The sequence below is a fragment of the Hylobates moloch genome, unplaced genomic scaffold (assembly GCF_009828535.3).
Source record: "Hylobates moloch isolate HMO894 unplaced genomic scaffold, HMol_V3 SCAFFOLD_6, whole genome shotgun sequence".
Classification (NCBI taxonomy): Eukaryota; Metazoa; Chordata; class Mammalia; order Primates; family Hylobatidae; genus Hylobates; species Hylobates moloch.
The window spans coordinates 109,654,082-109,668,993 of NW_026652281.1; the positions used below are offsets into that span (position 1 = coordinate 109,654,082).

The 14,912-nt window shown below is 45.7% G+C and overlaps 1 protein-coding gene across 9 annotated transcripts in view; it reads right to left on the reverse strand.

The window, feature by feature from the left end:
• LOC116471487 (ATP-dependent RNA helicase DDX19B) overlaps positions 1 to 14,912 on the reverse strand; it is a 45,265-nt gene that overhangs the window by 12,140 nt on the left and 18,213 nt on the right. For 4 of the 9 annotated variants that reach the window (XR_009214250.1, XM_058441204.1, XM_032157880.2 and 1 more), the window contains exons 2-5: positions 10,941 to 10,989; positions 8,675 to 8,728; positions 7,620 to 7,755; positions 6,138 to 6,230 (exon numbers count right to left, since the gene is read on the reverse strand). Coding sequence is in view for 7 of the 9 variants with exons in the window: in XM_032157880.2 (XP_032013771.1) it covers positions 6,138 to 6,230; positions 7,620 to 7,755; positions 8,675 to 8,728; positions 10,941 to 10,989 (332 nt within the window). In the remaining 2 variants the exon portion in view is untranslated. Of the gene's footprint in view, positions 1 to 4,017; positions 4,093 to 6,137; positions 6,231 to 7,619; positions 7,756 to 8,674; positions 8,729 to 10,940; positions 10,990 to 14,912 lie in introns of those variants that run through there. The other 5 variants (XM_058441206.1, XM_032157881.2, XM_058441202.1 and 2 more) reach the window with 3 other exon arrangements.

Sequence of the window (14,912 nt, forward strand, 5' to 3'; positions counted from 1 at the left end):
GAGGTTGCAGTGAGCCAAGATCATGCCACTGTACTCCAGCCTGGGCTATAGAGCGAGACTCAGTCTCGAAAAAAAAAAAAGCAGGCAAGGTCAGGTGCAGTGGCTCATGCCTACAATCTCAGCACTTCAGGAGGTTGAGGTAAGTGATTTCTTGAGCCTAGGAGTTTGAGACCAGCCTGGGCAAAATACCGAAACCCTTTCTCTATAAAAGATACAAACATTAGTTGGACATGGTGGTATATACCTGTAGTCCCAGCTACCCAGGAGGCTGACATGTGAGGATCTCTTGAGCCCAGGAGGTGGAGGGTGGAGGTTGCAGGCTGCAGTGAGCTGAGACTGCGCCACTGTACTCCAACCCTGGTGAGAGAGCAAGACCCTGTCTCAAAAAACAAAAAACAAAAACGGAGCAGCCGCAGCAGGCCGAAGAGATGGACAAGGAAAATGAGGTCTTCCAGCAGGGAAACAAAACAAAACAAAACAAAAAACAGAAGAAACATGAACTAAAAGTGAAGCTGTAGGGAGGGCCCCCAGCCACAGGTGGAATTTTTAAATCTGGCAAAAGTAAGCTGTTCCTTGTGGGGACTTTTTTTTTTTTTTTGCAGCAGCAGAGTTTCATTCTTGTCGCCGAGCTGGAGTGCAAAGGCGTGATCTCAGCTCACTGCAGCCTCTGCCTCCCGGGGGTTCACACCATTCTCCTGCCTTAGCCTCCCCCGTAGCTGGGACTACAGGCGCCCGCCACCTCGCCCGGCTAATTTTTTGTATTTTTAGTAGAGACGGGGTTTCACCGTGTTAGCCAGGATGGTCTCGATCTTCTGACCTCGTGATCCGCCCGCCTCGGCCTCCCAAAGTGCTGGGATTACAGGCGTGAGCCACCGCGCCCGGCCTGATTCTATTTCTGTTTAAACATCTAGATTCCCTGTCAAAACAACTGTTGCCTCTTGTAGTTAGAATAAAGTGTTGTACATTTAATTTCTTTTTTATTTTTGCCCTTTAATACAGATGAGGTCTTACTTTGCTGCCCAGGCTGGTCTCAAACTCCTGGGCTCAAGCCATCTGCCTGCCTTGGCCTCCCAAATTGCTGGGATAACAGGCATGAGCCACTATGCCTGGCTAAAATTAATTATTAATTTTTTTTTTTTTTGAGACGGAGTCTCACTCTGTCGCCCAGGTTGGAGTCCAATGGCGCGATTTCAGCTCACTGCAATCTCCACCTCCCGGATTCAAGCGATTCTTTTGCCTCAGCCTCCCGAGTAGCTGGGACTACAGGCACATGCCACCATGCCCAGCTAATTTTTTGTATTTTTAGTAGAGATGGGGTTTCACCATGTTGGCCAGCCTGGTCTCGAACTCCTGACCTCAAATGATCTGCCTGCCTCAGCCTCCCAAAGTGCTGGGATTACAGGCGTGAGCCACCGCACCTGGCCAAAATTTATTATTATGATTATTATTATTATTTTTGAGACGGAGTCTCGTTCTGTCGCCCAGGCTGGAGTGCAGTGGCATGCGATCTCGGCTCACTGCAAGCTCCGCCTCCCGGGCTCACGCCATTCTCCTGCCTCAGCCTCCCGAGGAGCTGGGACTACAAGCGCCTGCCACCACGCCCCGCTAATTTTTTTGTATTTTTAGTAGAGACGGGTTTCACTGTATTAGCCAGGATGGTCTCATCTCCTGACCTTGTGATCCACCCGCCTCAGCCTCCCAAAGTGCTGGGATTACAAGCATGAGCCACCGTGCCCGGCCTCCTTTTACCCACTTTTAAGTGTACTATTCAGTGGCATTAACATTTGTAATTTATCACCTGTTATATTTTAATAAAAATGAATTAGCTATATTTCAAACTAGAATGTAAGCTCCTTGTGGGCAGGAATTTTGGTCTGCATTGTTGACTAATGTATCCAAGTGCCTAGCATAGTATCTGTTATATAACAGGCACTCAATAAATATTTGTAGATGATGAAAGGTAGTAGATAATTCTAGTAATAATGCTGGTCTCTTCTAATACTGTCAATCTAAAAATGAGCTTCTTGGCTAGGCCCAATGGCTCATGCCTGTAACCCTAGCACTTTGGGAAGGCAAGGTGGGAAGCGTGCTTGAGCGTAGGAGTTCAAGACAAGTCTGGGCAACAAAGTAAGACCCCATCTCCACCAAAAAAAAACCCCAAAACAAAGCAAAAAAAGCCTGAAGGCCAGGCACAGTGGCTCATGCCTATAATCCCAGCACTTTGGGAGGCCGAGGCGGGCGGATCACCTGAGGTCGGGAGTTCGAGACCAGCCTGATTAACATGGAGAAACCCCATCTCTACTAAAACTACAAAATTAGCCAGGCATGGTGGCACATGCCTGTAATCCCAGCTACTTGGGAGGTGGAGGCAGGAGAATCGCTTGAACCTAGAAGGCAGAGGTTGTGGTGAGCCAAGATCATGCCATTGCACTCCAGCCTGGGCAACAAGAGTGAAACTCCGTCTTTTAAAAAAGTGTGGTGCCTCATACTTGTAATCCCAACACTCTGGGGGGTTTGAGACCAGCCTGGGCAACATAGCACAACTCTGTCTCTGATAAAAATATAAAAATTAGGCCGGGCACGGTGGCTCACGCCTGTAATCTCAGCACTTTGGGAGGCCGAGGCGGGCGGATCACAAAGTCAGGAGTTCAAGACCAGCCTGGCCAACATGGTGAAACCCCGTCTCTACTAAAAATACAAAAAAATTAGCTGGGCATGGTGGAGCGTGCCTGTAATCCCAGCTACTCCGGAGGCTGAGGCAGGAGAATTACTTGAACCGGGACCTGGGAGGTGTGGTTACAGTGAGCTGAGATCACGCCACTGCACTCCAGCCTGGGCTACAGAGCGAGATTCCATCTCAAAAAAAAAAAAAAAAAATTATAAAAATTAGCCAGGCATGGTGGCTTGCACCTGTGGCCCCAGCTACTTGGGTGGGAGGCCAGGGTGGGAGGCCGAGGTGGGAGGATTGCTTGCACCCAGGAGGCAGAGGTTGCAGTGAACCAAGATGGTGCCAGTGCACCTAGCCTGGATAACACAGTGAGACCCTGTCTCAAAAAAAAGGAGGCTAAGGTGGGAGGATTGCTTGAGGCCACGAGATTAAGACCAGTCTGGGCAACATAGCAAGACCCCATCTCAAATAAAGAAACTTAGCCAGGCATGGCAGCACATGCCTGTAGTCCTAGCTACCTAGGGGGCTGAGGCAGGAGGATTGCTTAGGTCCAGGTGCTCAGGGTGCAGTGAGCTATGACTACACTGCTGTACTCCTGCCTAGGTGACAGAGTGAGACCTTATCTCACAGAAAAAAAAAAAAGCATCTACAAAAATATTAGATCCACAAATATAAATGATCAGTATGAAACCATGTAATAAATACTCCATTTATTCACCCTAAGCATGCTCAAAGTCCCAAGCTAAAAAAAGACACTATCCATCTGGAGAAATTGTCACTGTTATGACACAGAACAAAAAACTTTGAGAAAATATAGACCTAAAATATCTATCTTTATTTTTTTATTTTTTTATTTTTTTGAGACGGAGTCTCGCTCTGTCACCCAGGCTGGAGTGCAGTGGCGCAATCTCAGCTCACTGCAAGCTCCGCCTCCCAGGTTCAAGCCATTCTCCTGTCTCAGCCTCCCAAGTAGCTGGGACTACAGGCGCCCACCACCACGCCCGGCTAACTTTTTGTATTTTTAGTACAGATGGGGTTTCACTGTGTTAGCCAGGATGGTCTCGATCTCCTGACCTCGTGATCCACCCGCCTCGGCCTCCCAAAGTGCTGGGATTACAGGCGTGAGCCACCGCGCCCGGCTATTTTTATTTTTATTTATGATTTTTTGAGACAGGGTCTCACTCTCTTGCTCAGGCTGGAGTGCAATGGCACAATCTTTGCTCACTGTAGCCTCAATCTCCTGGGCTCAGGTTATCCTCCTACTTCAGCCTCCCTAGTAGCTAGGACTACAGGCACATGCCACCGTACTTGGCTACTTTTTTATATTTTTAGTAGAGACGGGGTCTCACCATGTTGCCCAGGCTGGTCTCGAACTCCTGGGCTCAAGCGATCTGCCTGCCTCGGCCTCTCAAAGTATTGGGATTGCAGGCATGAGCCACCACACTTGCCCTAAAATACCTATTTTTAGACAAAAAAAAGAGATTCAGAATTTAGCATTATATGCAGAATTGTATATAATCATATAAAATATAGGATCAATCTGTATTAAAATTCCATCATGCTCTAGAATCTTGTTACTCAGAATGTGATCTGAAACCAGCAGCATCAGCATCACCTGCAAGCTTATTAGAAATGTTGACCCTCAGTCTCCACTTAGACCTACTAAATTCAGACCCTGCATTTTAATAAATGTCTATGAGATTCATATGCTTATGAAAGTGGGAGATGCCCTGCACCAGGAAACCACCTTAGTAACTGTATTATTCAGGTCCCCTAGAGCTGTTTGGCTTCTATTATATTTGACACAATAACTTTTATATATCAATTCAATGAAATCATGGTGCATATACGATATAAATGTATATTTACCAACATAGGAAGATGATCATATAATTAAAAAACACAGCATGTAAAACATTATTTATATGTCAACTTTTTTTGTTTGTTTGTTCGAGATGGAGTCTCGCTCTGCTGCCCAGGCTGGAGTGCAGTGGCATGATCTTGGCTCACTGCAAGCTCCGCCTCCCAGGTTCACACCATTCTCCTGCCTCAGCCTCCCGGGTAGCTGGGACCACAGGTGCCCGCCACCACGCCCAGCTAATTTTTTGTATTTTTAGTAGAGACAGGGTTTCACCGTGTTAGCCAGGATGGTCTCGATTTCCGGAGCCTGTGATCCACCTGCCTAGGCCTCCCAAAGTGCTGGGATTACAGGCATCAGCCACTGTTCCTGGCCATATGTCAATTTTTTTTTTTTTTTTTTTTTTTTGAGACGGAGTTTTGCTTTTGTTGCCCAGGCTGGAATGCAGTGGCATGATCTCAGCTCACTGTAACCCCTGCCTCCCTGGTTCAAGCGATTCTCCTGCCTCAGCGTCCCAAGTAGCTGGGATTACAGGTGCCCGCCACCATGCCCAGCTAATTTTTTAGTAGAGACAGGGTTTTGCCATGTTGGCCAGCCTGGTCTCGAACTCCTGACGTCAGGTGATCCACCTGCCTTGGCCTCCCAAAGTGCTGGGATTATAGGCATGAGCCACCATGCCGGTCATATATGTCAACTTTTTAAAAAGTTATACATATACGTTTACATAGAGAAAAGTCTAGAAGTCTCCACTCCAAAATGTTAATAATGTGGGGAGAGGGAGATTACAGATGATTTTTTCTTTTTTCTTTTTTTTTTTTTGTATTTTTGAGATGGAGTCTCACTCTGTTGCCCAGGCTGGAGTGCACTGGTGTGATCTCGGCTCACTGTACCCTCCACCTCCTGGGTTCAAGCAATTCTCGTGCCTCAGCTTCCTGAGCAGCTGGGACTACAGAAGCACACCATGACACCTGGCCAATTTTTGTATTTTTTTAAGTAGAGTTGGGTTTCATCATGTTGGCCAGGCTGGTCTCGAACACTTGACCTCAAGAGATCCTCCTGCCTTGGCCTCCCAAAGTGTTGGGATTACAGGCATAAGCCACTGCACCTGGCCCCCTCAACTTTTTTTTTTTTTTTTTTTGAGACAAAGTCTTGCTCTGTCACCCAGGCTGAAGTGCAGTGACATGATCTCGGCTCACTGCAACCTCTGCCTCCCGGGTTCAAGCAAATCTTGTGCCTCAGCCTCCTCTTTTTCTCTTTCGAGACAGGGTCTTGCTTTGTTGCCCAGAATGGAGTACAATGGTGTGATCACGGTTCAATGCAGCCTCAAACTCCTGGGCTCAAGTGATCCTCCTGCCTCAGCCTCCCGAGTAGCTGGGACTACAGCTGCATGCCACCATGCCTGGCCAAGTTTACAACTTTTTTTTTGTTGAGACAGGGTCTTGCTACATTGCCCAGGCTGGTCTTGAACTCCTGGCCTAAAACGATCCTCCTGCCTTGCCTCTCAAGTTGCTGGGATTATAGGCACAAGGCACCTTGCTGGCCTGTGAAAATAATAAAAGTTTTCAAAAATGGAAAATCTAAAATGAAATGGAGTTGTAATAGGACACATACGGCTCAGCAAGCATCAGTGGCAATGCGTTCTCTTGTATCTTGGATGGACGATTGAAACCCATGGCATAGACTCCTTGGAGAAGCTGTGGTTTCCTAGAAAAACAGTTAAAGATGAAAGTCACAGTCTCTTTGGTTGAGGAAAGCAGCAAAATATCTGGAGGATTTTTCTCTTTTACTGTTTACACATAGTTTTTTGTTTTTGAGACAGAGTCTCGATCCATTGCCCAGGCTGCAGTGCAAAGGTGCAGTCTCAGCTCACTGCAACATCCACCTTCCGGGTTCAAGCAATTCTCGTGCCTCAGCCTCCTGAATAGCTGGGATTACAGGTACATGGCACCATGACCCCCTAATTTTTTTTTTTTTTTTTGAGACAGAGTCTCGCTCTGTCGCCCAGGCTGGAGTGCAGTGGCGCGATCTCGGCTCACTGCAACCTCCAACTCCCAGGTTCACGCCATTCTCCTACCTCAGCCTCCTGAGTAGCTGGGACTACAGCGCCCGCCAACATGTCCTGCTAATTTTTTTTGTATTTTTAGTAGAGATGGGGTTTCACCATGTTAGCCAGGATGATCTCGATCTCTGGACCTTGTGATCTGCCTGCCTCGGCCTCCCAAAGTCCTGGGATTACAGGCATGAGCCACCGTGCCTGGCCTAATTTTTGTATTTTCAGTAGAGACAGGGTTTCACCATGTTGGCCACGCTGGTCTCGAACTCCTGACCTCAAGTGGTCTGCCTGCCTTAGCCTCTCAAAGTGCTGGGATTACAGGCATGAGCCACTATGCCTGGCCTACACATAGTTTGTAATAAACAATAATTGAGTTGTGCTGAACTGAATACATGTTAGTACAAGCTAAAGCTTTTATCCATCATCTGGAAATTTTACTAAATATCCCAAAGCATCTACAGTATTTATATATATTTTTTAGATGGAGCCTGGTCTCGCTATGTTGCCCAGGCTGGTCTGCAACTCCTGGCCTCAAGTGATCCTCTCACCTTGGCCTCCAAAAGTGCTGGGATTACAGGTGTGCACCACTGCACCCAGCTAAATTCTTTTATAAAACTTGGTTAGCGGCTGGGTGTGGTGGCTCATGCCTATAATCTCAGCGCTTTGGGAGGCCAAGGCAAGTGGATCATGAGTTCAGGAGATCGAGATCAGCCTGGCCAACATAGTGAAACCCCATCTCTACTAAAAATACAAAAAGTAGCCAGGCGTGGTGGTGCGCACCTGTAATCTCAGCTACTTGGGAGGCTGAGGCAGGAGAATCACTTGAACCCGGGAGGCGGAAGTTGCAGTGAGCCAAGATCACGCTACTGCACTCCAGCCTGGGCAACAGAGTGAGACTGTGTCTCAAAAAAAAAAAAAAAAAAAAAAAAAAACCTTGGTTAGCTAAAACTGTTCTGTTGTGGTAAAAAGACATCTATAACAGACCTAGGATCTCTATTTCAGTGCAAAGAGGAAGAGTCAGAAGGTGAATAAATACTCACAGCCGAAGCTCTTCAAAAGACTTCACCGAGTACAGAGGGGAGTTTGGATCCCGCTGCAGGACTTCCACTTGGTTTGTGTTATCAACAAGGTTGCTTCTGATCAGCTTGTTGAGTAAGGACTGGGCAGCTCTGTCCTCTGTCAGGAAAAAGAAAGCAAAGAATTTTAAAAAGTCCTTGAAACCTACCAGGTGTTTACTCTAATTCAACTGCCATTTGTATTTTAAATAATAATGTACTGAACATTCAAATTCAAGGTACATCATAGTTTCGACTTATAAATTAAAAGTTTTATTAAAGAAAAAAGTTATGATACATCACCCATTTAGGCCTCATATTCTTCTCCAGACTCTATTCTAACAGCCCTCTTTTCCTGCAGTTATCTATTCCTCCTATCCAGACCCACATATTTACTCCCCAATTTGTACTATATATAAACCTAAAGTAATTCATGTAACAATCACAAAAATGAAAAAAAAAACAGGAATTAACAAAGTCTGTACCTTAATATTGGACAAGTTGGTCTTGTCATCCATGTCAAATGTGTCAAAATAACATTAAGCTTAATTTTATTGGACAATAGAGATGCAACTTAAAATTTTTTATAATGCCCTGTTCAACTGTTCAGTTATTAAATGTAAAATTTCTCTATAAACATAAACCATTAGAACTCCTTCACCTATTGACTATTTATATTGAACTTTTTTATCTCGGTCATGCATCCGCCTCCTGGTTCATACCTTTTCCTGCCTCAGATCCCAGTAGTGATGACTCCACCACCCTACCCGGTTTTGTATTTTTAGTGGAGACGGGATTTCACCGTGTTAGCCAGGATGGTCTCAATCTCCTGACCTCGTGATCCGCCCGCCTTGGTCTCCCAAAGTGCTGGGATTACAGGTGTGAGCCACTGCGCCCAGCCCCTATATTGAACTTTTATGCTGGCACTGTATCGTCTATTAAAGTCAAGCCAAACTGGGTATAAAAATGAAGCCTCATAACAATCCACTTCCTTAGAATGTAGAAGCTTGTTATTATATAAAGCTCCACGGCTGTGTTACCTTTCTCTTCTTCATCTGTCTTCTCTGCATTGGCATTGGTCTTGACAACAGCACCTTTATAGACAAAAGTGGCCATCATTCAAAATCACATCCCATACCCAACAGTTGGGACAATTCAAATTCTATAACACTAGAAGTTTTTGTAAAGACCTGGGGAGCAAAAAATAAATGAGGAAACCGAGCCGCTGATAAAAACATTTTATTGTCCCTAAATAAACAAAGGTGTAAAACAGTTGTTCACATATATATATAGATAGATATTTATTTTATTATTTATTTATTTTTGAGACGGAGTCTCGCTCTGTCGCCCAGGCTGGAGTGCAGTGGTGCAATCTCGGCTCACTACAAGCTCCGCCTCCTAGGTTCACACCATTCTCTTGCCTCAGCCTCCCGAGTAGGTGGGACTACAGGCATGCGCCACTACACCTGGCTAATTTTTTTTGTATTTTTAGTAGAGACGGGGTATCACCGTGTTAGCCAGGCTGGTCTTGATCTCCTGACCTTGTGATCTGCCTGCCTTGGCCTCCCAAAGTGCTGGGATTACAGGCGTGAGCTACCGCGCCCGGCCTCTGTTGCTCATATTCTTTCCTATTCTAGGTCTCCTCTCCGTACCTCAAAAACTATTATTTCCCTCATTGAATCAATACTTCTGAAATATTATAGAAAGATTAGAGCAATTAGTGATCAGAAACCACCTTGATGCTCAACAGAGGAATATCTATGCAAATCGTATTTTATCAATATGTGAACACAATAATGCCATCAAAATTCATATATATAACAAATGAGCAGTAAGACCAACAAAAAAAATTCATGCATATAAATTTTTTTTTTCTTTTTTTGAGATGCAGTCTCACTCTTGCCCAGCCTGGAGTGCACTACTGCAACTTCTGCCTCCCAGGTTCAAGAGATTCCACTGTTTCAGTATCCTGAGTAGCTGGGATTACAGGCATGCACCACCACATCTGGCAAATGTTTGTATTTTTAGTAGAGATGGGGTTTCACCATGTTAGGCTGGTTTCGAACTCCTGACCTCAGCTTATCCACCAGCCTTGGCTTCCCAAAGTGCTGGGATTACAGGTGTGAGCCACCACACCCGGCCTATAAATTGATTAAAATATAAATTTATAGTCAAATGATACTGTGGTTATATAAAATCATACAAAAAAGACTGTAAGTGAATTTTGAGAAAAGCAAATGTTACATTTCCTTCCTGTAATATTAAGTACATCAACAATAATTTAATGGAAATCTTAACTTTGGATAAATATGATTTCAGAATAATTAGAATAGGTAAACTGTCAGATTGCTCACACTTTGTCTATCTCATCCCAAATTGAGAACATTAAGAAAAAAATTAGTCTTTGTCAATGTAGTCCCATGGTTAGTAATTAGTCCCACTTAAGTAGCCTCATTCTTTGTTCCCCCCGCCCCTTGCTGTCAGTGTGCAGTCCTCATTCTTGTATTAAAAACACTTTGAAACCAGGTGCAGTATCTCACTCCTGTAATCCCCGCACTTTGGGAGGCTGAGGCGGGAGGACTGCCTGAGCCTCTAAGAGTTAGAAACCAATCTGGGCAATGCAGGGAGACCTCATCTCTATAAAAAAAACAAAAATAGCTGGTCGCTGTGGCTCACACCTCTAATCCCAGCACTTTGGGAGGCCAAGGCCGGTGGATCACGAGGTCAGGAGATCGAGACCATCCTGGCTAACATGGTGAAACCCCATCTCTACTAAAAATACAAAAAATTAGCCAGGTGTGGTGGCGGGCGCCTGTAGTCCTAGTTACTCGAGAGGCTGAGGCAGGAGAATGGTATGAAGCCGGGAGATGGAGCTTGCAGTGAGCCGAGATTGAGCCACTGCACTCCAGCCTGGGCAACAGAGCAAGACTCTGTCTCAAAAAAATAAAAAATAAAAATTAGTTGGGCGTAGTGGGTTGTGCCTGTAGTCCCAGCTACTCAGGAGGCTGAGGTGGAGGATCACTTGAGTCTGGGAGGTTGAGGCTTCAGTGAACCATGACTGAACCACTACACTCCAGCCTGGGCAACAGAGCAAGACCCTGTCTCTTAAAAAGTAAACAAAAAGTAAATAAATAAAAACACTTTGGTCATACAATCCAGTTTGTCAATTTACAAATCAAATAGTACCAGTATCTGCCAATGCCCTGCCTGGTACAAATACAATTTTTTTTCCAGACAGTTGTTATGCCAAAACAAAAATGCTGAAGGAAATCACATTTGTTTTCAAACTAGCTATTAGTTACTTACCATGGGTATCTGGTTTGATTTTCTCTTCCTTAAGATGCAAGTTGCTCAACTAAATGGAGAATATGGGGGAGGGGTAAAGTGTCAGGAAAAGCACTTAAAAAGATTTGGAATCAACAGAGCCTCTCTAATGAAGCTGGGGATAAAACAGCCATTCTCAAGGTATATTCATTAGGACCAATTCATTGGGTTTTTCCGTTTACTAAATGTCTGATGAGAATAAACAAAATTTCCCATAAATATATCAGTGGAAAAAAATGCTCCAAATCTGTACCTTCTAGTTAAAATTCTGTGAGAGAATTGTAATTTGAGTTTGCTTAATGCCGTGATTATAAACTTTCTCTCTTTGTAGAATATCATTAGAGTTGTCATTCTCTCATATTTCTTTTGTGTGTGGGGGGGAATCACTCCATTCCAAATCATATTGCAAACAGGAGGAAATTTAAAGAGATTTTGAAAAATGCATTCATACTTTGGAGAACACTGGGAAGGGAGGACTGTGATGAAAAGCATCTGTAAAGCCGGGTGCGGTGGCTCGCGCCTGTAATCCCACCACTTTGGGAGGCTCAGGCAGGCAGATCACGAGGTCAAGAGATCGAGACCATCCTGGCCGTCATGGTGAAACCCCGTCTCTACTAAAAATACAAAAATTAGCTGGGCATGGCGGCGTATGCCTGTAGTCCCAGCTACTTGGGAGGCTGAGGCAGGAGAATCGCTTGAACCCGGGAGGCGGAGGTTGAAGTGAGTCAAGATCACGCCGCTACACCCCAGGCTGGCAACAGAGTGAAACTCCATCTCACAAAAGAAAAGAAAAGAAAAGCATCTGTGGGTAGGAGTCAGTCATGCTGCAGGATGTTAGAGCCGTAAGACCGCAGTATGCTGATGTGCAGCCTCACATTCAAGTCACCTTTTGCTGGTGTCTGATACTGCAGTTGGGAACAGCCTGGAGCATTGTGGCACACTGTGTAATTAAAATACTTACTGGGCTGAAGTGGAAATAGAAAGGAAAGAGACAGTTCAAAGAATGAATTACTAAGACTTTGATCAAATACTGTATATTAGGGATATCCTAGCAGGTCTTATCTCCCCTATTAGAATGCAAATACCTTCCTGACAGGGACTATTTCGTTTTCTACTGCTCTTTGAGGAGCAGGGCTACCCCACAGGAAATGTGCCCAGAATAGCCGATATTTTCTTTTTTTTTTTTTTTTACGCGATCTCGGCTCACTGCAGGCTCCGTCCCCCGGGGTTCACGCCATTCTCCTGCCTCAGCCTCCCAAGTAGCTGGGACTACAGGCTCCCGCCACCTCGCCCGGCTAATTTTTTGTATTTTTAGTAGAGACGGGGTTTCACTGTGTTAGCCAGGATGGTCTCGATCTCCTGACCTCGTGATCCGCCCGCCTCGGACTCCCAAAGTGCTGGGATTACAGGCGTGAGCCACCGCGCCCGGCCAGTAGCCGATATTTCTATTTTTGGTCTTTGGATGTAGTACAGAGCAAAGTAAGTGCTCTAGTGGTAATTTTTTTTTTTTTTTTCGAGATGGAGTCTTGCTCTGTCGCCCAGACTGGAGTGTAGTGGCGCGATCTCGGCTCACTGCAAGCTCTGCCTCCCGGGTTCACGCCACTCTACTGCCTGAGCCTCCGAGTAGCTGGGACTACAGGCACCCGCCACCACGCCCGGCTAATTTTATGTATTTTTTTTTTTTTTTTAGAGACGGGGTTTCACCACGTTACCCAGGATGGTCTTGATCTCCTGACCTCGTGATCCGCCTGCCTCGGCCTCCCAAACTGCTGGGATAACAGACGTGAGCCGCCGTGCCCGGCCTTTCTAGTCGTACATTTTTATTAAAAACAAAACAAAACAAAACTAAACTAAACAAAAAAGACTTTTTTTTTTTTTTTTTGAGACAGAGTCTCGCTCTGTCACCCAGGCTGGAGTGCAGTGGCGTGATCTCAGCTCACTGCAAGCTCCACCTCCTGGGTTCATGCCATTCTCCTGCCTCAGCCTCCCAAGTAGCTGGGACTACAGGCGCCCGCTACCATCCCCAACTAATTTTTTTGTATTTTTAGTAGAGGCAGGGTTTCATCATGTTAGCCAGGATGTTCTCGATCTCCTGACCTCGTGATCTCCCTGCCTCGGCCTCCCAAAGTGCTGGAATTACAAGCATGAGCCACCGCACCCGGCCAAAAAAGAGTTTTTTAAAGGTCAGAAAGCATCTGTAAGTCTTGGACCCCAGCACAGGGATTAGATAGACGGAAAGTCTGGCGTGAGTAAGTAACCCTTCAAGCTAAAGCCAACTCTAATCATAAAATATCAAGCAGGGCCTAAGACATCATCTGGTAGAAGGAAAATGAAAATCACAACCTAATGGTTCTTTCTTTTTTTTCTGCAGACAGGGTCTCATTCTGTTGCCCAGGCTGGAGTGGTGCAGTGGCATGATCATGGCTCAATGAAGCCTCAACCTCCTAAGGCTCAGGCAATCCTCCTGCCTCAGCCTCCCAAGTAGCTGAGGCTACAGGCGCTCACCACCATGCCTGGCTAATTTTTTTTTTTTTTTTTTTGAGGCAGAGTCTTGCTCTGTTGCCAGGATGGAGTGCAGTGGTGCTATCTCAAATCACTGCAACCTCTGCCTCCTGGGTTCAAACGATTCTCCTGCTTCAGCCTCCCAAGTAGCTGAGACTACAGGCGTGCACCACTATGCCCAGCTAATTTTTGTATTTTTAGTAAAGATGGGGTTCCACCACGTTGGCCAGGATGGTCTCAATCTCTTGACCTCATGATCTGCCCACCTTGGCCTCCTAAAGTGCTGGGATTACAGGCATGAGCCACTGCGCCCGGCCTGCCCGGCTAATCTTTTACTGTAGAGTTGGGATCTTACTGTGTTGCTCAGGCTGGTCTTGAGCTCCTGGGCTCAAGCGATCCTCCTGCCTCAGCCTCCCAAAGTGCTGGGATTATAAACGTGAACCACCACATTAGGCCGCATTTCTGTTGTCCCTCTAAGTCCAAGAACAGGAGAAAGGGGAAGGAGAGAACAAAAAAAATGTTTTAATTGGTGGTTTGTTGAGAATGGAGGAGCCCCATTTCTCTTTTTTTTTTCTTTTTGAGATGGAGTCTCGCCCTGTCGCCCAGGCTGGAATGCAGTGGTGCGATCTTGGCTCACTGCAAGCTCCGCCTCCTGGGTTCAAGCAATTCTCCTGCCCCAGCCTCCCAAGTAGCTGGGATTACAGGCGTGTGCCACTACGGCCAGCTAATTTTTGTATTTTTAGTAGAGACGGGGTTTCCCTATGTTAGTCAGGCTGGTCTTGAACTCTTGACCTCGTGATCCGCCCGCCTCGGCCTCCCAAAGTGCTGGGATTACAGGCGTGAGCCACCGTGCCTAGCCTCCCATTTCTATTCATGGAAATGGACAAGAAGTTTCTGGTGTCTTTCTGCTTTGGTATTGGGAAAGAGGAAGAACAAACGGAACACATTAAAGAGATTAGAAAAAAGGAAATTAACAAAAAGGAAACCATTCAACTGGAGAAAGCCGACTGAAAAACCAAAAAAAGAAATCATTATAAAGCAGTAAAAATCCTTCACTAATTCTGAAGGATAAAGAACACACTAATGGGGGAGGGCAGTGGGGGACAGCATTAGGAAAAAGAGCTAATGCATGTGGGACTTAATACTTAGGTGATGGGTTGATAGGTGCAGCAAACCACCATGGTACATGTTTACCTATGTAACAAACCTGCACATCCTGCACTTGTACCCTAGAATTTAAAAACAAAAACAAAAACAGCTGGACACAGTGGCTCACGCCTGTGAGACTGAGGTGGGCAGATCACTTGAGGCCAGAAGTTCAAGACCAGCCTGGCTGACATGGCGAAACACCATATCTACTAAAAATACAAAAACTAGCCAGGTGTGGTGGCATGCGCCTATAATCCCAGCTTCTCAGGAGGCTAAGGCAGGAGAATCGCTTGAACCCGGGAG